We start from the raw sequence: 22,565 nt of genomic DNA on the forward strand, positions 1-22,565 counted from the left end.
TCCTTCTACCACACAACCCAGTCCAATTCACCTCCTACTTTTAGTGTTTTTGTTTTGTTTTGTTTTGTTTTATTTCAAACAACTTTATTAAACAAAGGTGTGATAATGTAAGTATGTAAGTTTCCTTATATTTATTCCTTTTTAATCAATTTCAACAAGATCCAACAAGTTAACCCTTTACATTTGTTTTAGATCTGGAAAAATATTTGAACAGAGTCTTATTGGTTTTGGCTGAAGATGTCATTAACTGCATAGATGCCTTTTTCCTGCTAAATGAAAGAGTTTTGCAAATGGATCACGGTGGAAGGTTTATACAAGATTAAAAACTTAAATTTGGAAATGTAACTTTGTGTTGTCCACAGATGAAACTCCAAAAGACCCAAGAAAGGCAGAACTCTGTAGGACTTTTGCAAAAACTGTTTTAAGTTTCCTATGAAATCATTGTAGAGAGTCAAGAATTATTTAAAAAGGATTATTTATTAAACATTTTTCTTTACAAAGTACAATCAATGGTTTGCATTAAATTTTGGGTTTTGGTGTTTGCCTGTATGTACACAAAAGCTTATAACAGAAAATATGTCTTGATTTAACATGTGGGACACAATGCTGAGTTACTTTCATATTTTGATTCCTACCAACATGAGCAGTTGATAATAACTTTCAGCTTATTTGCTTTGTTTTTTTTTGGTTTTTTTTTGTTTTTTTTTTTTTTAAACTGAAGATGAAGCAACAACATTTCTGCAGTGTCAGTACTTATCAATGTACTCAGTGATGACAAAGTAGAAATGAACAATCTTTTAGGGGTGTTCCACTGAGCATGAGTGGAACTTAAAAATTTTCTGGCAGGTTACTGGACTATTCTTATGATCCTAAAAGTCATTTTTGCAGTTATAAGATAAGAAGAATTGAGGAGCTAGGTAAGTTTAATAATACCCTATTAGCAGCAGTTGATAGTAAATGCAACATAACGTTTGTTTTGTCTGTCATACAAGGACGTGTACTAGCAGACACTATTGTATTGTTCTCTACTTGAACAAAAGTATCTGCATATGTTGTATGTCTTTGGAGAAACAAAACAAAAATAAAGAGACAAAAAGCCATTTATTGTCATGAGTGACTATTGCCATCAGCTAACATGAATGCATTGCTAAAATTAGTGAAGACAGGAAAATGCTGTAAGGTAAATATATACAGAGTTAAAATACATTTCTTATCCACTAGATAGTGATTTTGTGGCACTGTGGTTTTCAGAATATAACGTCTGTTGAGAGCAATGTAATTTTCAGTGCAAGCTAAAGCAAAAATACCTGCCCGCTGTCATGAACATGACAAACAAATCTGGAATGTTCAAAGTTCTTCTTCCACTTCTCCATACGTGAGGCACCTTTAAGACACGGCACTTACTGTAAACCATCTAAAAATTAAGAAAAGCAGACACAATAAGCCTGAATCTTCCATAACAACTCTAAAAATCACTGCCAGAGTCACTTGCATACGTAAACGATGCCTGTGTAAGGCTTGCCAGCAAAGCATCTTTCCTGAGAACGGAGCTGGGACACTCTCTGTATATCATAAGTGTGCATGCTCAGAGCTGTGATCGCTGTCGTGGCTGTCGTCGTTCGCTAGTGAGTCCCCTGTGTGCTGGAGACCAGCTGCCCCAATGCCAGAGAGCTCGGAGGGGAGCAGTGTGCCCTTTTTCACATTCACCAGTTCCTTTTCCCGGGCTGCTGCCCCTTGCTGGCCCCCTTTTACCCGCTTCCACTTCATCCGTCTGTTCTGGAACCAAACTTTTACCTTTGTGGAAGAAAAACAAAACAAGAAAATAGAAATGGGGTCACTGGTTGATAATGATCTTCCTAGATATAGTACAACACTGTCTGTTCGGTAAAAAACACAGCAAGAGCTCCTTGACAAGTGAAAGATCAAGTTTGGGATGTGATGTGAGTGCTAGGGATGTGAGGGTAATGACCACAGTGGATGGAAAAGGCTGCAGGACCAGCTGCAATATGCATCACTGCTGTTTTGCACTCCACAGAAAGACCTCAGAACCCTTTAGAAAACATTGGAGAGTTAACACGCTCTTGAAGAATGCATTAATTCTGCAGGTAGAGATGTGGAATAAATTCAGATGAGATTGGAAAAGAAATTATGAAAGATTAAAAATATATCTGCACATTTGAAGTCATATCATTTAACCCTGAGATTTTACTCCAGCTGAAACTCATTTGCCCTCCTCTCCTTCTCTGTATAGAAATATATGGGAAAATAATAATAATAATAAAAATTTGCACAGTTCCAAAGTACCAAAAGTACCAGCACTGCAAACCACAAGGACTTTTTTTCAATAGCCAAAAGAAAAAGAAAAAAAAAAAAAAAGGATGTGCATAGCATCTGTCAAATATATTAGACCATATTAGATCAGACTAGATGCTGATTTCAAATCAGCTTAAAATGCTGTCACTGAAAGCACTATTTGTGAATGAGAAGAAAGTTGGGGGTTGATCCATTTAGAATTAATGTTAAAAAAAATAATGCATGTATGTCTGCAGCTCTTAAAAGGAAGGTTCCACAATAAAAAATAAACAATATCTGCAACTTTTCCCTTGGAAGGAAAGCAAGTAAGCTTGCAGTGTCGGTGTATCCTCTGCTGTGTATAGCAGAATGTGTTTCAGAGTTTTAAAAGAAACAGCAAGGATCAGTCACAGCAGGACATATTGTACAACATGAGTAATAGAGCCACAAAAATGCTGTTTTGCTGAATCTGTCTTATACATCCCGGAAACATCCCAGTGTTTAACCTTTAACATCACTTTGAATTTTACATTAAAACTTTATTACAATTGAATTGATAGTTGACTTCACTATTTATATGTACACATGTGGAAAGGAAGAGAGGTGATAGATAGATAGACTATATTTATTTATAGTCTATGTTCCTGTTAAAGCCAATGCAAGCTGTTAAAGCCAATCACTTGGGAACAGAGCAAAATGATTCCAGGTTAGTTAAGAGCCTTAATGCCTATCACATCATTTCTGTTAGTCATCTCAGTAGTACCAAAGCATCTGGTTTGTACAGTGAAATGAGTGTAAAGGGGAAGGTATTTGGTACTGGCTGCTGTGATGTTGGGAATTTTGGGTCTCTTGGGTCACATATCAGAGATGTCTGTTGAAACTGTTTTCAAAAGGGTGCAACATTAGTACAGAATTGGCAGCTCTCTGGGGGAATTTAAGATGTCAATTTGTTTATTTATTTATTAAGACAATGAAGTTTCTCTCGTAAAAGCCAAAACTACACTGTTGCAAGAAAAGGTAGTAAATGCAACTGCAGGCACAATGCAAACACAAAAAATCAATAGACTTTGAATTCAGCCTGGTACCACAGAATACTATCACTCTTCTTCTGACAAAAGGGCCTATAAACTTGTATTCAATAAAAAGAAATTACAGGGTTGGAGAGATGTTTTAAAGATTTAAGCAATTCTCAGAATGTTTTTATGTCCTTAAACAAAAACAAAATGATGATACATACAAGGAATGTATCATTAAAAACAAACAAACAAACAAACAAAAACTTTCAATGCATAACCTGAATTCCACCCATTTTAACTTTAACTGCAATATCCACTATAAATAAGAGAGACCTGGGCATGCCACCATCCATATGCGTCTATTTCTTTTTTGGCTACTTAAGAAACTGAAGCTTATAATTTTAATAAATTATTATTTTTTTTCCTGTTATATATATATATATTTATAATGTGGACCACTTTACAAAATTGCAGCACAGAGAAGTCTCTCTCCTTCAACATTAAAATCAGGAGAACTGAGTGGCACCAGCTTCCAGGCAATGAGACAGGCAGGGGAGTACCTCTTATCACCTACCTAACTGGTGAAAAATTAAAAAAAAAAAAAAAAAAAAAAGGCTTTAATTCTTTTTTGTTGTTAGTGACTTCAAATAATTTGCAACTGATTTACTTAAAGAATATCAAACAAACAAACAAAAAATCATTAATTGATATGCCAAAGATTATTTTCAAAGGATAGAAATTAATTATATTTAAGTTTCCTATTAATAATGTTGTGAGTTTATTTTTATGTAACTGAAGGGAATACTTTAGGTATTCTTTATATATATATATATTCCTTATGTCCTCCATTTTAAAATACTGAAATCCACTTTTGACCAGATCCAAAGTACATTAATGTCAGTGGGAGTTTTCCCATTGAGTTCAATGAACTCTAGATGAGGCCCTTAATGCCCAAGTGTTAATAATATGAGACAAGTCCTTCACTTGTTATTTCCTCTGAAGATCGAATTCAGATATAGGAATTCTGAACTTCCTTTGGAGCTGAAGAGTCAATTATGGTGGGTAGAGTAGTTACTGATATGTGATCCATCTATATTTTTGTAATGGAAAGGAAGTGAAGCAAATTGTGTGAATGAAGTGATAATTTATTTGAAGTAATGGAAAACTGTGTTTTTCAATTGCCCAGATCATTTGAAACTTACAGGTGTTGCACAAAACATGCATCAGAACAAAAAATCCTCAGAAAGAAAGGTTGTTGGGGGAGGGAGAAGGAAGAGAGAGAGAGAAAGAGAGGAGTGTTTGTGGGGAGAATGTGAATGAAAGAAAAATAATGAAATTCATATATGAGTGAGAAAGGAAAAGACTGGATAATGAAGTGAACTTCAAAAATTCTTGAACACTTTTTTCAGTGAAAAAAATAGTTTGTCCCATTTACAACTTTTGAGAAAAAAAAAAAAAAGTCCTTTTAAAGCAACTTATATATCTACTGTGACAAACATCACACTGTAGGAGCTGTTTTATTCTGTTTTAGTTAGCTCCAGCAGGAGCCCAAGGTGTCAGGATCTGATTGCCTATTATTTATTAAAATGCACTCCCTCTTCTCTACCCTCTTAGCACAGCTTAACTGTATAGAGCAAGCATATGTATAGATGTATACATGGAAAACAAAGGAAGTGAAGGGAAATGAATAATATTAAAGATGATGGTAGCATTAACAGCTGTTTCTAAATCAGCACTTATGAGCCAGTCTATTGAGCACATCTGCTTACTGGCACGAAAACACAGCTTTTTTTCCCTTAGTCAACAAGTTGTTTAGCATCTGCATCTCCACATCTGATGATTAGACTGTTATTTAAGATACAAGTAAAATTTCACATTATGGGTCTCCTGATGTACAAAAGAAATGTTTTTGCTGTGAACAATTTTTTTAAGGAATTTTTTAAGGTCTGAAGGAATCATGGGACAAGATTCAAAAGAAGAGAGCTGATATTGTTGATGTCTACATTACTAAAATTATCAATATATACTTAGGATATACAGGTCTTTAGTAGGCTTAAGAGCTACACTATATGCTGTCTTGCCCATGTACCTTCAATATAACTTCATGACATGGATGGACATCAGTATATCAATTTGGTTCCAAATGAGCATATCACCTCAAATTCTGATTTAATACTCCTTCTTTAGTGGAGCCCTTTAGTCACATTAAAATTAAGAATAGTTACCGTGCTCTTTAGAATATTTCCTCTTGATGTGGGATTTTAGCATTCTACACTTATAGAGAAAAGCTAAACAGATATTTTCTACCATTAAAGGTTATTACTTAATAAAGACATTCTTGTCTGACAAATGAAAGAATGACTGAATTCAAACAACATAACTACCACAGTTGCAATATGTTTTCTTTTTTTCTTTCAATAAATATAAATTGCTCTTTCAAAATGCTCTTTTCTAAAATCTTATCTAAAATTAAGTTTTCTATTCCAGATTTTAGTGGTGTGAGTCCCAAACAGGATTAAAATTTAAGGCATTGATACCTCATAAACCTGAAAAATTAGAAACAAGAGGACTGCACCACTCAAGACTGTTATTTTGCTATAAGGGTTACATATTTCTAAGCATGAGCCTTTGAAGTCAGTATTACAAATTCCATCTGTTTTATTACACTTAAATGATGTTTCAAGAGGACCAAATCACTAAATCTTTTAAGTGTCCTGCCCCATGTCAGCCATTGTCCTTTTTCTTTTATTGTTATTTTTTTAATCTACCAATTGACTTTCTTCTAATACAGGTAAACATAACAAAAAATAATTCTGATTTTTAATAAATGAAAAGTTTACTTCTGAACTTCCTTTGGCTTTGAAAATGTTCCTTTTATTTTTAGATAGTACATTTATGCTGCCAAGTTTTAAAGAAAGTAAAATTCCTGAACTTTACAGAAATCACTGGTGCTATACAGCTGAAAATTACCTTCTTCATACATAGAGAGACAGCATTTTCATAACAATTTACTCAATACACTTATAAAATCAAGTAGGAATAGAAAAAAAAAAAAAAAGGCAAGATTCTTTTCCCTATTTAGTCTATGAATAAAAAGAAGAGCATCACAGAATGACACAACAGTTTGAGTTTGAAGGGATACCTTCCACTAGATCAGTTGCAATTACCAAATCTATTCATTTAAAATTATTTTAAAAATTTAAGTTATTCATTTAAAATATTTCTAGAAACAGTAGCAAGAGTTATCAGTTTAATAACTAAAGATAACGTAAGATTTTAAATAGTTTGATACATGGGAGAGTAAGTTAAGGTAGTTAGTCTTAACAATTTTAAATATATTTTAAGTCTTAAAAAACTTAAATATATTTTAAGTTTCAAACCAGTTTAAATATATGTCTGAGTATTAAATGTCTTCTTATTTATTATAAAATAGTACAAAATATATAAATCGGAGAAAATTAACCTTTCTAAATTACTGAGTGGCACCAGAACCTTATGATTAAAATTGATTTAGTCACCTTCTCACTGCTACGTGTTATGTTACAGGACTTTGCACTGAATGCACACAAGTGCTTTGCAGCAGCTGCTGAGAAAAAGGGGGGTTTTGGCAGGTGCACAAAGGACAGCTGGAACTTTTGGCACCCAGGAAGGTGTAGGAGGGAGTTCTGGTTTTTTGTTACATAGAAGTCAGTTGAGGTTTGGGTACTGCTTAGGTGATACATTCTCCTTTTTACCTCCCACATTTAGACAGGGATGGAATAGACATTATATTTCAGAGGACAGCAGTGATGAAAGTATTTCATTCTATTTTCAGAAGTCTTTGACATCACTCAGTTTATTTTCCTCAATTCCATTCAAAGTAGTGTCGGCTTCTCTACCATTGATCTTCAAAATTCATTTCATGATCAGAGCTAACAGCTAACCTTCTTTATCAAAAAGGAAGGCACTACATTTCAGGGTTTTAAGGTTCTTTTAAGGTTCTACTGACTTGTTTTGCATAATCTAAGGGAGTATTTTTGACAAAATTAGTCTCTCTGCTTTATCCAGAGTCAAAGAGGCAATCTGTGGGGCTACTCCCTGTGCCTTATTCTCCTAAAACACGTCTTTTGGGGGTCTACTATTCCAATTCTTTGGAATATATATATATCTATTCCAATTCTTTGAATATACATTTAAATCTACAAAAGAAACACATGGTAGAAATCTAATTTGTGGGGAACATCATCTTGAGCTAAAGTTTGCCTTTTCTTTGCATAGACACTCGCATGAATTACTCAGATGAGTAAAATGCAGAGCATTTTATTTCATGAGATAAAAAAAAATCTAACTTTCATTATTCTGCACCCATCTTGCACAAGTAAACTGAGTGTGAAAGTTAAAAGGCAGTGTGTAATCAAGACTGGCTTTTAGCTGAGTATGCTGTTTTTCTCTGCTACCACTTTAGGATGAAGAAAGTCAAATGAAAAGGAAAGTTAAGAAGCTGACTCAGCACAAAACAATCTACTAGCCCATGACAGTTCTTTGCGACTTTCTGACTTTGGAAACCATCTCCCTGCCCAAGAGAGAAGCAGCCTCACTTGTATTTGTTTAAACACAGTTCATTACTTGAATTCTGGAGGTTGTTTGTTTGTTTGTTTGTTTGTTTTTTCTTTCCAAAACAACCCAATCCTGAGTCTTTTGATGATAAACTAAACCAAAATCAACAACCAGATTTAAAGCTATTAAACCTCAAGAAGCTGCAACAATTTCAGCAGGACATCCCTGAGGGGAAGGAACTAGTGAAACTAGAAAGAGATTCTACAGTTTTTCAATTTCCTGCATTAAAAATAAATAAATAAATAAATAAATAAATAAATAAAACAAATAAAAGCAACAAACCAAAACCAAAAAAAAAACCCTCCTGACTTCTTTTTCTTTTTCTTTCTTTTTTTTTTTTTTTTTTTGAAGTGACCATAAATGACAAACCTATCTCCATCTTGAATGGGTGAAAAAACAAGCCACATCTTCCTTAGACTTGTGTTTAAGAAAAGGTTGGCTTAGGGGACAGAAGTCTTACTTTGTAAAAATACCCAGATGAGCTGCTGATATTTCTGTCTATATCACATAGATATATTTTTTGGCAGAAACAGAGGTTTCTCCCCACCCAGAACCTCATGGGGTTTCTCTGCAGGTGTAGGATCCATTCACAAGTAACAGCTTGAGGCTCTTGGAACTTTGCACATGGAATTGCTTGTTTGAATTCGATCAATACTGTAAAAGTAAGTGTGTTGTTTGAAGTTTAGCCATGTACTTTTTTTTTTTTTTTTTAAGAATTACCATACAAATCAAAATTATGCACAAGATATAATTATGTTTGCTAGTAGCATTCTTTCCTAAGAAAGAACAAACTGAGTTAGCACAGTATCTTTTACTGCTGGTTTTTATATTGCTCAATTACTGAGTTTTATTTTATTAAGTGTTACTCTTAACAAAAAGTGTTATTCTTTGTTTAAACAAATGATCTTGAGGATTTCAAGCTATGCAGGCTCATTATTATAGTGTATATAGAGAGTGCTTAACGAGTGGAAGCCTGGAATGAGCAGCTGCCTTTCAGAGAGGATCACAGAATCACAGAATCATCTAGGTTGGAAGAGACCTCCAAGATCACCGAGTCCAACTTCTGACTTAACACTAACAAGTCCTCCCCTAAACCATATCACTAAGTTCAACATCTAAACGTCTTTTAAAGACCTCCAGGGATGGTGACTCCACCACTTCTCTGTGCAGCCTATTCCAATGCCTAACAACCCTTTCAGTAAAGATTTGACAGCACAATCAATCAGACAGATATAGTCAACTATGTTATATCAACCTACACTTTCATTTTGTTTGAAAATACACAGGGAATAATTTCACCACCTAACCTTAGAAATCCAACTTCCTAAATTGGGAAGTTAGGCATGCCATGGAGAGACATGTACTCCTCCAGAGGTGGTTCAGAACAAATGGCCAATTGAGGGGCAATGAACTCTCTGGTGGAGCCTTTCTCACCCCAGTAACTATTATCTTACCACCCAAATTCAGTGCCTAAAAAATGCTATGATTAACCTCATCTCAGCTCTGCGATGCTGAAAAGGATTTCAATCAAGTCACTTGTGATCCAAGATAACCTTTGTATGGGAAAAGCCTTTCTAATGGAAAATTTCTCTTATTTTTATAATTGTAACTATTTAATGTTCCAATGTGTCTTATGGCTCCACTGCCCCAGGTAATCTATCAACACTGTCCAAAAGCATATAAATGATAATGATACTTGCTTCTTGTTCTCATAGAAAGGGACATTAAAAAGATTCTTCCTTTGTCACTCTATCCATGTTGGTATGACATATGTGGAAACCAAAAACAGATGCAAAACACTCTTCATTTTGACAAAATGTGTTCCTTGTCAATGCAAAATCAAAGGTTTCAGGAATTTTATGTATTATTTGTGTCTTTGGGGTGGATACTGGAAGTTAAAGCTAAGAAGAAACAAACCTTCTCATTGCCATCAGCAAAATTTAATCTGACTAGGTGGGATTTTCCATTTATGTTGGCAAACAGAAACGTTACGTATTTGGACTGTTTATTCCGGTAACCTGAGCTAGCCTGCAGAACTGCAACGTAGCTCTTTTGATTAGCTCCTTGCAAAAAGATCCTGTGAGGTGGAAAGATCTCCTACTCTTTCTATATTTGGCAGGATCAACTCCATAAAAATGTCCATTTTGCCACGCCTCTGATACCCCACAGCAGCTGCTTCCTCTCTTCATCCCACAGTGAGATATTAAAAAGTTTGGATGGAACCTTCTCCAAGTTTATCTGGATGTACAAAAAGCCAAGAATGCACTTGTCAAGGTTACAAATATCTAGGGAGCTAGCATAGTTTTTAGTCTAACTGTCTTTTCAAAATATAATTGAGGTCAGCTGAAAATTATTAACTGCTGGTTGAGCAGGGATTATGAGTGCATTCTATAGAAGATGGAGCAGGAATTAAAAGTACCTGTGCTGCTGGAATTCTTACAGTACCTTAGTAGAGCCATCCTTCCACTAGATGTGCTTATAATGCTCTCAAAGTGCACTCTATATCTAGGCATTTGAGGCACTTCATTTCATTTCATTTCATTTCATTTCATTTCATTTCATTTCATTTCATTTCATTTTCCTGTCTTGTAACTCAGGTTTCCTTTTTAGGGAGTGACAGGATTAATTCCTTTTCTTGATCCATATGCTTTTTTGTTTGTTTGTTTGTTTATTTGTTTGTTTTGTTTTGTTTTGTTTTTATTATTATTATTTTTGTGAGATGGCCTTCCATGAGTCATTTATGTTTGAATTGATCTTCTAAGTTGTTTCAAGAGTCAAATGGAGCCTTACTTTGGCTCCATACTTTGGCACTGTAGAAAACTTTAATACCCTTATATAGCTTTTAATATGGTCAAACATATGTTTTTTCTACAGCTTGTTTAAAAGCCAGAAAGGTAATTATGAAGTGTTAGTTGGTTGGTGCCTCTTTTAAGCTGCAACATATGGTTGAAATTAGCACTATAGTTGAGAAGAAGATAGAGCTTTTTTTGAGATAATATGCTCCATGATTTCTCTCTCATCTTGGCAAATAACTGAAAGTTGTAACTTTAGGATGACCCAACAATACTTTCCTTTGATTCATTTTTGCTCCTCTGCCCTCTTAATAATATGATGGTTGTCATTAAATAAGAATTAAAATAAGAATAAGAACTAAACAATAATGAAAAGTGTAAAAAAAAAAATAAAATCATAGAATATCCTGAGTTGGAAGGGACCAATAAGGATCATCCACAAGTCCAACTCCTGAATATGGTAGAATATGCATTTTGGTCTCAAACCTAATTTCTGAGGGGATATGTTAGTTTGCATGATGATCACTGCTATTTTATATCATTGTATGATCTGCCACAAGTTTCAGTTCTCTTTGTGCAAACTCACTGTTTCATGAGAAATCAAGAAAGCTTGCAACTTAAATAGGTATAACAGCCTGCAATGAGACAGATATAACTACTCACAAGTTCAAAATTTCTGAAGAAAGGAACTACTGCCTATCATTTACCATTTTCTGCGATGCAGCCTTTGAGGTAAAAATAGGCTAGGGAAACTATTTCAGAAATGGTAATTCTCTAAAAAAGCTATGTCACTGAAGAGAGTGATTTGGGAAACCCCATCAACATATTTTAATTTAGTCATAATTATTTTTAGAGAACAGACTGTTTTCTTATATATATATATAAAAGATTGGTATCAAATCTAATCTCCTCAACTGGAACAGCTAGTAAAAGAAAGTAATAACAGTAGTATGTAAACAAATAGGTACAGTTATCCCATTCAAGAATAATCATTAATTCTGCAAATGATGAAAGGACAGGTCCTGCATATGAGTTCAAGTTCACTGAAAAAGAAAGAAATATTAGTCTCACAGCTGCTTTATACTAGAGGGGTGTTTTGGTTTGGTTATTTTATAAGTCACTGAAGTATTTCTATAAAACAAGTATGCAAAAAGGTGCAAGCCTTTTGATTTACTGCATTAAGCTTTTGAAGACTGCCATATACCATGCAAACCCATGCCCAGTTCCACGCCTATTCACACTATTAAAGCAAAGTATTTGATTTCAAAAAGAGACATTTCAAACTTGATGACATTGGGAGTGACAACATGACTTGGCTCAGAGTGATTCAGAAACCAAAAACTATGCCCAGATTTTTCTCTCGATTTTCTTTTTGTTTTGTATTAACAATATAGTTTTTATGCTAGCCTCTATTTTTTTTTTCCCCTCTCAGAAATTTTATTGTTGCAAGATATGGAACTGGATAGATATTTTTCCTTTCATAAGTAAGGGTGACTTTAAGCAGGAAGACAGGAAGGAAGGCAAGAAAGGAGGAAGGAAGGGAGCTATCTCTAGCAGTTCAGTTGTCATTCAGATAATCTGGGAAAGCAGAGAAGAATTAGATTAGATAATTAGATATACTAATTATAATTCGATAGAAATTATAACAATTATCAACATAATGCATTATGTGACAGCCAGAAAACAGCAAATGCTCACATAACTTAAACGAATTATCCACACTTGTGTTGCATAGGTTGTCTTTTTTCCTCCAGAGACAATATTCAAATGCTTTTAATTTATCTGCTTCCTTTAAAATAGTCTCTTCATTTAGTTATACTACTCAACCTGACCAAAGAAAAGAATAAAGAATTTATCAGGAAGAATAATTAAATTCCAGGCCAAATTCACCCTTGCTAAAAATGAAGGTATGCTGAAGTCAGCTGACTGATTCCCATAAAATTGCACAGCAGATAGTTTTAATTCTGTTGTTTCTCAGTTCTACAAAACCTTTATCCTTTTCACTGAGATTAAAATTAATTCCTCCTCCCCTTAGCTGTCAAAATGAGGTGTGGAAGTTAATCTAATTGTCTAGGCTAAACTTACTCAGGTGTAATGAAAAAGAAAAAGGCAAAATTTGATCAGCTGATAAAAAATCATGTGCTCTATAAACATAAATATATCTAAGTAGATTAAAATGACCTGGCGAAACCTTGTAACATCTTCACATCAAAAAAGAAACTGCTGGCTTCTGCTTGAAAACCTAGAAGGGAAAGGATTTCTCTAGAAATCTTCAGAGAAACTGTTCTTTCATTCACTTTTGTGACTGAATGAGAGTTCATGTATAGAAAAAGATGGATTCTAACTGAGATGTCTATTTATGATGTTAATGAAACTCAAGACAATTGATTTAAAAACTTCTTATATCTAGAGTTTACAGATCATGGTGTTATCAAACATGGTCAGCATAAGTATCTGCATATATAGTTCTCCAGATATTCACCAAATATTACTATCACAATAGGGTGATCTGATGATTATACACAAATATATACATTGACATCTCTACTCAGTGTCATCTTAACATTTTCCCTTGAATACATCATCAACTTACTCACTATCTTAAGCAATTCCTCAATCTATCATGGATTCTTGAAGACAGGAGGACTGTCTATCTGTGGGCAAAATTCTTTAAACTTCAGTGATAAAACAGTACATAACATTTCATCAGATTTTATGTACTTGGGTCCAGTATTCTAAATGCTTTTAATAAAACACATTTTAAAGTGCTTATATTGGTGTAATTACTATTTGAGATGTGACTTAACACTTAGTGTGTTGGGATGATGTCCTGAAAACTCCGGTACATACTTAACATGAATATTTCCATTAGAAATCAATGTGACAACATGCATGATGAAACTTGAGCATGTGCAGAAGTGTTTCCCGGACTAGGGTTTGGTGAGCAGGAAACCAATAACAGTGATAAGAAATTCCATCATCTCCTCTGCTTTCACAGCACAGGGTAAGATAAAGTGGTTAAAAATGCTTGTATTCCAGTTTTGCTGGTGTTCCCATTCTTGCTGCCATCTGGAAACAGGATGTTCAGAAACTCTGGACAAATGGCAACTGCATATATTTAATAGACTAAAACAAGATGCTCATATTTGTTGCATGCAGGCAAAATGACTGCTTGCACATGCTGTACTTGGTCCTACAACTTTTTCAGCCACATTTGTGTGGACAGACTAGAAAAGATGTGCACCAGTTTAACAGATATATTACTTGTGCCTTTGTCTTCCATCTCTTTCTCCAAGATGAAACGAGTCTGTAGCTAGTAAATGTAAAAATAAAAAACACTTGCATAGCAGATAATAGACGTATCTTTTTGGTATAAACATTCAATCTGATATATTGATATATTTATAATTAGCATGAGAGCTCTGCTTTGAAAAGCTACTAACCATAATAAATATTGAGCAAGTATTTGAAGTTCATTATTTTGCATCAGTACCTGTCTTTCAGTGAGGTCAAGGTTTACTGCTATCTCATACCGCCTCAGCCTGGTCAAATAGTTATGATGAGCAAATTCTGCTTCTAGCTCTCTGATTTGTTCCTTGGTGAAAGCTGTCCTTTCCTTCCTGGGTTTACTGTTGACCTCTGACTTGTAGTTTCCTTCCTGGGAATCTGAAAAGGAAAAAAAAAAAAAAAAAAAAGAAAAAAAAAAAGATGACATTGAAATATTGAGAAATGCATAGCTAAATAAGAAACAACCTCAAAGTTAACATGCCTGCCTTCCACATAAGTTAAATTCCTAAAACTTTCTTCTCAGAAACACACCTTTGCCTTTATACCTATGGATGCTTCCCTGTAAATCAGGAAAGCAGCAGTAATTGTGACAGACATGAACTGTTGCTTCTATTCATGCACATCAAACATTAGCTCTAAAACCTTGCAGTGTTTCATTTCCGTAATGGTTCTCTGTAGAAGTTCTGCAAAGCTTCAACTCTTTCCCATTTCTGGCAACTCTCAGTGCACCCAGCCATTACAGGATATGCATCTTTTGAGTATCATTTTAATGAGTAATACTTCAAGAATTGCTAACTTCTATCATTTCACTGATACCTTAAGCCACAGCTCTATTTTAAAGAATACACTTTAAGGTTTAGTCCTATCACCCTTCAGTGAAAGAAAACAGACAAACCATAGGAAATTTGACAAGCATCAAAAAGAAAATAGTGAGTACACCCCATGTGATAATGGGGGCCCATCTTATCCATGCCAAGGTGCAGGTAAGGAAGTTATGCCATAGCCAGTGTCAGTATAAGAAATTTCTTACTGTTACAGCTGATGACCAAAAAATACTTTTGGCCACAATCAAAGGAGCTTTTCTCAAAGTTTCATAACCATCCTCCTGGTTCCTCAGAAAGAGGTGCATTCAGTCCTAAGCCAAACTACTGAACTCAGTGACAGTCATTCAGTGGGTATCAATGAAGTCTGTTTAAATAAAACAGATCAAACTGGAAAGAAAGAAAGGAAGGAAGGAAGGTAGGAAGGAAGGAAGGAAGGAAGGAAGGAAGGAAGGAAGGAAGGAAGGAAGGAAGGAAGGAAGGAAGGAAGGAAGGAAAATAGAGGGAGGGAGAGTGAGAATTGTAGGAGAAACAGACATTTATAAGTTTGGGAATGATACAATACCTATAAATCCAAAATTAACAAGAGATCAGTAGGAGTATCGTTAGTCAAATTCTGGCTTCAAAAACTATCTTAAAAATGTCACAGATAAATTCACACTTCACCTGCTGACTTGAATAGAAGCCTGCATCAACATCCAAAAGAACAGGCCCATAAGAAATCATTCCCTGGGACTCTGATGAATCATCAACATGACTGAGACTGTCCAACTGGCCAGTGAATCTAGTTTCAAAATTACAGTCAACTGTCAACATTTTATAAAAGTGTAAAAAATGTTTTCACTTTTTACCTTTTTATCAGTTACTCTGTTGTTTGGATGGAAACTTTTTTTTTTTTTTTTCCTTTTGGTCAGGAGAATTGTTGATGTTTAACTCAGTGCTAAAGTCACTAATTTATGACATTTTAAAGCTCATTTTAAGGCTCAAATCACCAAGACTCTTCTGCTGACATGACACAGAACTCTGCTTTGAACGTGTGATGTAATTCTGGTTTGTATACTGAGGATATCCTCAAAAGTGGCTGTATGGGTACGGGATATGTTTGGCCCCAGCCACAGTCAGACTTCTCTTGGAAGGACCCGGTTAGACAGCACACACACCAGCAGTGTGGAGACAAGGTCTGTTATCCAGACTCAAGATAGAGAATCTGATAGTTCAAAATCACCTTAAACCTAGTTCTTTTATACTAGTTTGGCAACTAGTATAAAAAAACTATGCAGACAGAAAAAAAAAAATGCAGACAGAAGTTACAGTTCTTTAGTTCTTTTATACTAGTTTGGCAACTAGTATAAAAGAACTGTAACTTCTGTCTGCATTTTTCAGTTGCAGGAAGATACACGTACCTTTTCTTCCCCCAAATTTCCCATTCTACAACCTCATCATATGCCTGTGCAGGTCCAAATTCTATATAGATGACCCGAACTTAAATTCTTATGCCTCTATTTCAGCTTTCCAATGAATCACTGAAAAGAGATACCTAAACCATTTTTTTTTTTTTTTAGTATTCTGATTTACTGTTCCTTATACCACCAGAGTTGTGTTTCATACATGTTTGAAAGAAGGTGGGTGTGCAAGCTGATTACCTACAATACAACACAAAAATGTATTTCATGTAAGTCATTGCTGAAGACCTCTTTGCACCCTTGATAAACCTGGGCCCATGTGAGGCCATGAGCCAAGCAGTCTTCCCATATCCATAACTGCAAGAAAGATCCATGACAGTTTTCCATGCTGGAGGTTGTGACCTTAAATAAAAGTAATGCACTTACAGATGACACTGACACCATAACAAAATTTCAGTATTACAAATAAAGACATAAATCAGGAAATGAAATAGAAAGTGGGGTTAGGTGTTTAAAAGCTTGGTAGCCAATGCTGTAATGACTAGTCAAAGTCAAAATCTTTGGGAGTACCCATACAAAAATCTCTCAGGAGGATCTCAATTTCTGTAAGTGTCTGAGACTTTTAATGCAATCACTTTTTCTGAAAGCAGATGACTGTACAGCCAGTAAAGCCATAATGAGCCATGTAATCTTTCAGGCTAACGTCCAAAAGGTCAGACTCATGTTTCTGAGTTCCCAGCTTATAAATGCCATCAGAATCTAAATTCCATGTTCCTGGGCTAAGGAGAAAGAAATGTAACTGCTATAGTAGCAGTTGTCCTTCATGTTTGCCAGCACAGAGGATTCAGCACTGCTAGAAGTGTTAGCCCACACAGATCCTGTGTGAATATAAGCATGCTTGGACAACTGGTTATTAAGACATTCCTGCCATTGCTGCATGTTACCTTTAAGAAAATATCAGATTGTTAATGCCTGGCAGCCACAGTTCTGTCAGCAGTATGATTTCATCAGCAAACTGACACAGTGGTAAAGTTTCAGGATTTTTGTGTGTGGGTGTTTGTTTGTTTGTTTGGTTTTTTGGTGCATGACATTGAATGCATTTGCCACACTGCTTGCTGTTTGCAGACATATTCCTGCAGAGGCAGACCCCAGCCAGTGTGACTGCACACAAATCCCTAAATGATTCTTCCCTTTGTCACATATACCTGCCTGGGCTGTCATGGCCTGCTTCACATTTCCTTCATCATAGAGCAGGTTAACCAACCTGGGAACTTGGGGAACTTGGGGAACTATGGGGAACTTGACAAGAGCCTACACTTGCTCACCTCTCCAAACAGCAAAATACTAATATTTATATTACTTTAGATGTGTTTGGTCTTCAGTAGCATTGAACTCAGACAAATTCAGTGCCAGGGCCACTACAGCTACTTAGTGACTTAGTAAGTCACTTAGTGACTTAGTGACTTAGTGACTTAGCCTTCGTGACTTAGTGTGTTCCATTGTCTTTAGGTGATGGAACTGCAAGTTTAGCTCTTAAAGCTCATTGCTGTAGTCACACTGAGTCATCATACAATATATGGAAGAGCTCAGTCATGAATTGGTCTTTTTTCATTGTTCAATGTTCACTTTTACTCTCTTTGAGTCACTATAAATGATAAGAATTTAGGACATTTTTACTCTGAAAAAATCATGTTATACTCAAAAATAGCTGAAAGTGATATTGGAGAGGTAAGCAGAAACCTGAATCAAGGAAGACTCTCCCTCACAGTACTGAGGTTCACACAACAGAACAAATGGAATCCTTGGCAATCTGTTTCAGAAAAGGCCTGGCCACCAAGACAATGGTATTTTGCTTAATGCACTTGAGATATTGAAAATGTATCTGAAAAGACACTTAGCTGTTTTCAGTTAGGTGAATGCCAGTTAGGAACTCTTGCTCTCATCTGATTTTCTCTGTTGCAGTGTTACTGTGGTTCATGTGCAGATTTCCTTTTATTTCCCATTGACAACATGCTACTCAGCAATTTCTAGAAATGTTACTGCCCTAAATTTTGGTTGTTCTAACTCTGAAACTAGTAAATTGAGTTATTTTGCTTGCTTATTTTTAATAGTCTCTGTAGAACTAGGACTGGGAGCTCCCATCTCTTTCTGACCTTCAGGTCTCTGTTCACGTCACCTGACTAGTTTCTCTTTGGTGGAAAATGGGTGGGAAACTTGGAAGAGAATTTTGGCAGAACTAATGTCAGCTCACATCTGTTTTGCAGCTGTTGCAACTAGGGAAAGAAAAAGGTCCCAAAAACCTTCATTTTCTTCTACTGGCTACATTTTATGCCAAATGGTAGGTGTAGAGGCAGAGAACAAAGCCTGTATGGATCTAAGTTACACTCCTTGCCTCTCAAAAGGCACATATAAAATATATACAGATGGTACAAACCACTTGATGATAAATACAGCAATCTATATTATCTGTCTTCTGCTTTATCCCAGATGAATTCTGGCACACTCTCACAATACATAGCTTACATGCAGGTATTAGTACCTTATCAGTCTCTTTTTGCAAACCTTTGTTCTTTGGATGTCAAGTAATGTAGGCAGTTAAACATGGCTTTGAGGTGTTCAGGTCATACCACTTTCCCATAACTGTTCGTATTAGTTTTCAAAAACTCTTTAATATCCCCCATTGGACAAAAATGCCTGTTGATAACTAGCATAGAATGTCATTCATTTAGAAAGTCATTCAAAGTTTAAAATGACTGTTAAAAGGCATAATGATTTTGGAAGCTTAGATTTTTTACTAAGCTTAGCAGCAGCTCAGAAATTATTACAAATATCTCTATATACGTATGTATATCATTACTAATTGTGCTAGTCCACACCCTCAAAAGTTGCTTCACCTTTACTCAAGGGAACAGATTGCTGTTTATCCCAACATTTGTACTGTCCAATCAGAGTTCCTGTTTCCTTCATTCTACATCACTGGGAGATGAAGCATACCAAGCAAACAGAGCATCTGAGTGTGGAACAGAAAAAGCAGACCTTTTCGCATTTTCACTTTTGATACATGCCTAGGGAAAAAAAGGAGTGCTCACAGAATAAGGAAAAATACTGATTAGAACATCAGTGATACAAAGAACTGCTGCTGAGTAGGGTCAGAATCAGGTGTAGAATTTGCAAGAAGCACCTGCTATTTTTTTCCTTTATCAGTTCAACAGTTGACATACCTTCATTTCTCAGACAGAAATTCTCTCAGTTAATACCTGCAATGTAAGATTCCAGACAAAAATAATAAATAAATAAATAAATCAAAGAATAAGATTGCTAGTGTTCCATTAGCTGTTGCTGATGGTTTCCAGATCCTGATATTTGTACTGAGAGTGAGTGGTGACAGCAAACACTAATAATTTCTGACAAAAAGGCCATCAGAATTTCACCCCTAGAATTGTTATTCAATATCCAGTCACCCAACTTTCATTCACATTTTCCAACACTTATTCTCAGAAAGTCCGTAACATGAACTACCTATTTCTATATTTATATCACTATGAAGTTATAGCAAAAATGGATAAATTATATGTTCTTAAACACACACCTTCCTATAAACAATGCTCAAGTGTTTGCATAAACAACTACTGCAAACTTTAAATTATTACTTTTTTTTTTTTTTTTTTTTTATTTCTTTACTTCAAAATGAAGGAATTTGTTCAAATAAATCAAGGTGAAAAGCTTCTGCTTCTGGGTATCTTAGTACTTCTGAGTGCATTTCTTTCAAACTTAATTTCTCTACATTTGTTTAAATCAGTAACATGTAAACAAAGGTTTAGAGCTTCTAAACATCAATAAGAGACAACAGTGGTATGTGACAAAATGCCAAAGTCTTTTTTTTTTCTTCCTTCAACATATTTGAAATGTGAACTTAGGGAAAAATACTTTAGTATCTGGGCAATAATCTAGCAAAATATCATTAACTTGAAACACACTTATGAACAAAATAAGCAACTTTGTGTTGCTACATTTGCAAAGGGATATTAAAGAGAGGAAAAAAATACTTTTTAATGGTAGGAAGTACTTATATACAACTAAATTACCTGATATGATTGTTTCTGATACTTTATAGTCAACTATATGACAAAATGAAATAGTTCAGTGAGATACAAGCAAGGGGTTGGCATAAAGGTCCCCATATGGTTCCTATTATTTTGCCCACAACTACATGTGAGAACAAGATTTACCCAGAAATGGTCAGTTTCAAACATTTCTTGACATTTAATAGATAATGTTAAGTAGTTTTTTCATTACAGCTTTTTTTTCTAAATTTTCTATTCAAAATTGCTCAGACTTATGTAAACTTACTCTGTGTTTAAAACACTGCCCATTGCTTTCCAGAATCCTTGGAACGTTTCGCTCGGTTCAAAGTGTAGTTCCAAATTGCTGCACATAGTCAATTAGAGTGTCTCTTGAGAATTTCTGGAGGTGAATCTCACAAAACATATTTAGAGAATCTCTTCTGAATATTGGTATGAACACCATCTTCATTTCCATAATTCACAACCCTGCATGTGCCAATGGCACAGTAGCACAAGTATGATGTCAAAATTACATGAAGATTTCTTTCCATTCTAATGAAAGCAAACTTTTATTTGCTTATTGAGTTAATGCTTTCTTAACCCAGTCTGTGACAATTTACAACTTAAAATAGCCTTATATTCACTCCCCCCCCAAAAAATATGAACTACCATAGCAAAACCTGTCAGTATTCTAAAACACTCTATATACTATCCTGAAACATTACCTACTAGTTGTTGCTGCCAACCTTTTTTGTTGTTACTGCTTCCTGAAACTACAATTCCAGGAATTATGCTACAGTATTGGAAACAGTGATTCACAGTGTTATGGTAGCTAATGCTATAGATTCTTGAAGATACCTATGGTGGAAATGATGTACTTATGACAGGTCATATGATCCATCTAACTATATAGCATATTTATATATCTACATCTTGAAAACATGGAAGCCAAAATATGAATTCTCCCATATAGCTACACCTTAGTAGATCTTCATGTGGAAAACGGTCCATACCAAATATTTGTATAATTACAGCTTAGTTTTACTTAGATTAGTAAAAGAGACTTGAAAGATATTTTAAGAAAAAGCAAAACCTAAAAATTTGTCTAAAAAGTCGATACAGAATTTCCCTTACAGAAACCTTACAGGATGCATTTCAATAGGACTTTTTCCAGTGGGACTTCAAACTCCTGTTTGGAGTTCTGGAGATACATCTCTTACATGCAGCATCAGATACACAAGAAGATTGTTTACCTATTTTCAGGATCATTTTTTTAATTAGCTTTCATGCTGCAGACTTTCATTAAATGAAGGTGGGACTTATCACCACCATTTACCCACCAAGCAGTGAGTCCTCCTGAGAAAGAGTAGCTTACAGATATAAAACAAGAAATTTTCCACAGAGAATCCTCTAAGAAAGAAAATAAAGGGAGAAAATGGTATTTGAGATAGGAGCTCATGTAATCTTCTTTCCCTTGTGTCTCACCTACTAGACTTCTCCCACAGAGGCTCTTTCCTATCTGAAGGAAGAAAAATAAAAATGAAGAGCAGTCACCCCTCCTCCCCATCCCCCAAACACTGTATGTGCCTCAGTCATCAGCACTGGTCTGTTGAAAGCCCTGCTTGGCAGCAGCTGTACCTTTTCTAAAGGACACATTAAAATACTCCTCTGGTCCCTACTTTATTGTATAAAAGATACTTAGAAAAACCAGTTTTTCCTGTGAAAATGGTACATGAAAGATCTAAAGCACTACAAACTTTAGGGAAGTGTCTGCTTAAGAAGAGAAAAGAGCATATAGAGCACAGAGAACTTATATAATCCTATATAATCACCTCTCAACAAGTCTTATCTCCCTAAAACACTGAGTTGCTGTTTTCATTTTAGCTTTGTGAAGCAGGGAAAACACTGTGTTGCCAAAAGTACTGGAGCTGCTACCAGAATTTTGAAACTCAGGTTTAAACAAAGGCCATTTTTAATTCCCATATGAAATAAAAATATGATAATAAAATAAAATAAAATAAAATAAAATAAAATAAAATAAAATAAAATAATTAATGCACTCAATGTTTTAATCATTTTGACCAGTAAGCTTTTGGCACAGATTCCTTAAAACAAGTACAAGTACAAGTACATCTGCCTCTTTGTCGCAGTTGCAATACATCTGAGGTTACTCCATGTAGAATGAATTTCATTGTCATAAAATACCAAATATTTAGCTTAAGATACTGTCAGTAGCAACAGTCTAGGTGAGGCTACGGAGTGGAAAAATATGTTGCAGTGACCTGCTGCTAAG

The 22,565-nt window shown here is 35.1% G+C and overlaps 1 protein-coding gene across 1 annotated transcript in view; it reads right to left on the reverse strand.

Annotated features, from left to right (window-relative positions):
• Window positions 1-673: 673 nt before the first annotated feature.
• Window positions 674-22,565, reverse strand: part of MEOX2 (mesenchyme homeobox 2) — a 56,264-nt gene continuing 34,372 nt past the window's right edge. Inside the window, exons 2-3 of the mRNA XM_082755054.1 lie at window positions 14,190-14,362; window positions 674-1,794 (exon numbers count right to left, since the gene is read on the reverse strand). Coding sequence (XP_082611180.1) covers window positions 1,570-1,794; window positions 14,190-14,362 — 398 coding nt within the window. The 3' untranslated portion in view covers window positions 674-1,569. The remainder of the gene's footprint in view (window positions 1,795-14,189; window positions 14,363-22,565) is intronic.

Source organism: Aythya marila (genome assembly GCF_965140915.1).
Source record: "Aythya marila genome assembly, chromosome: 2".
NCBI classification, from domain to species: Eukaryota; Metazoa; Chordata; class Aves; order Anseriformes; family Anatidae; genus Aythya; species Aythya marila.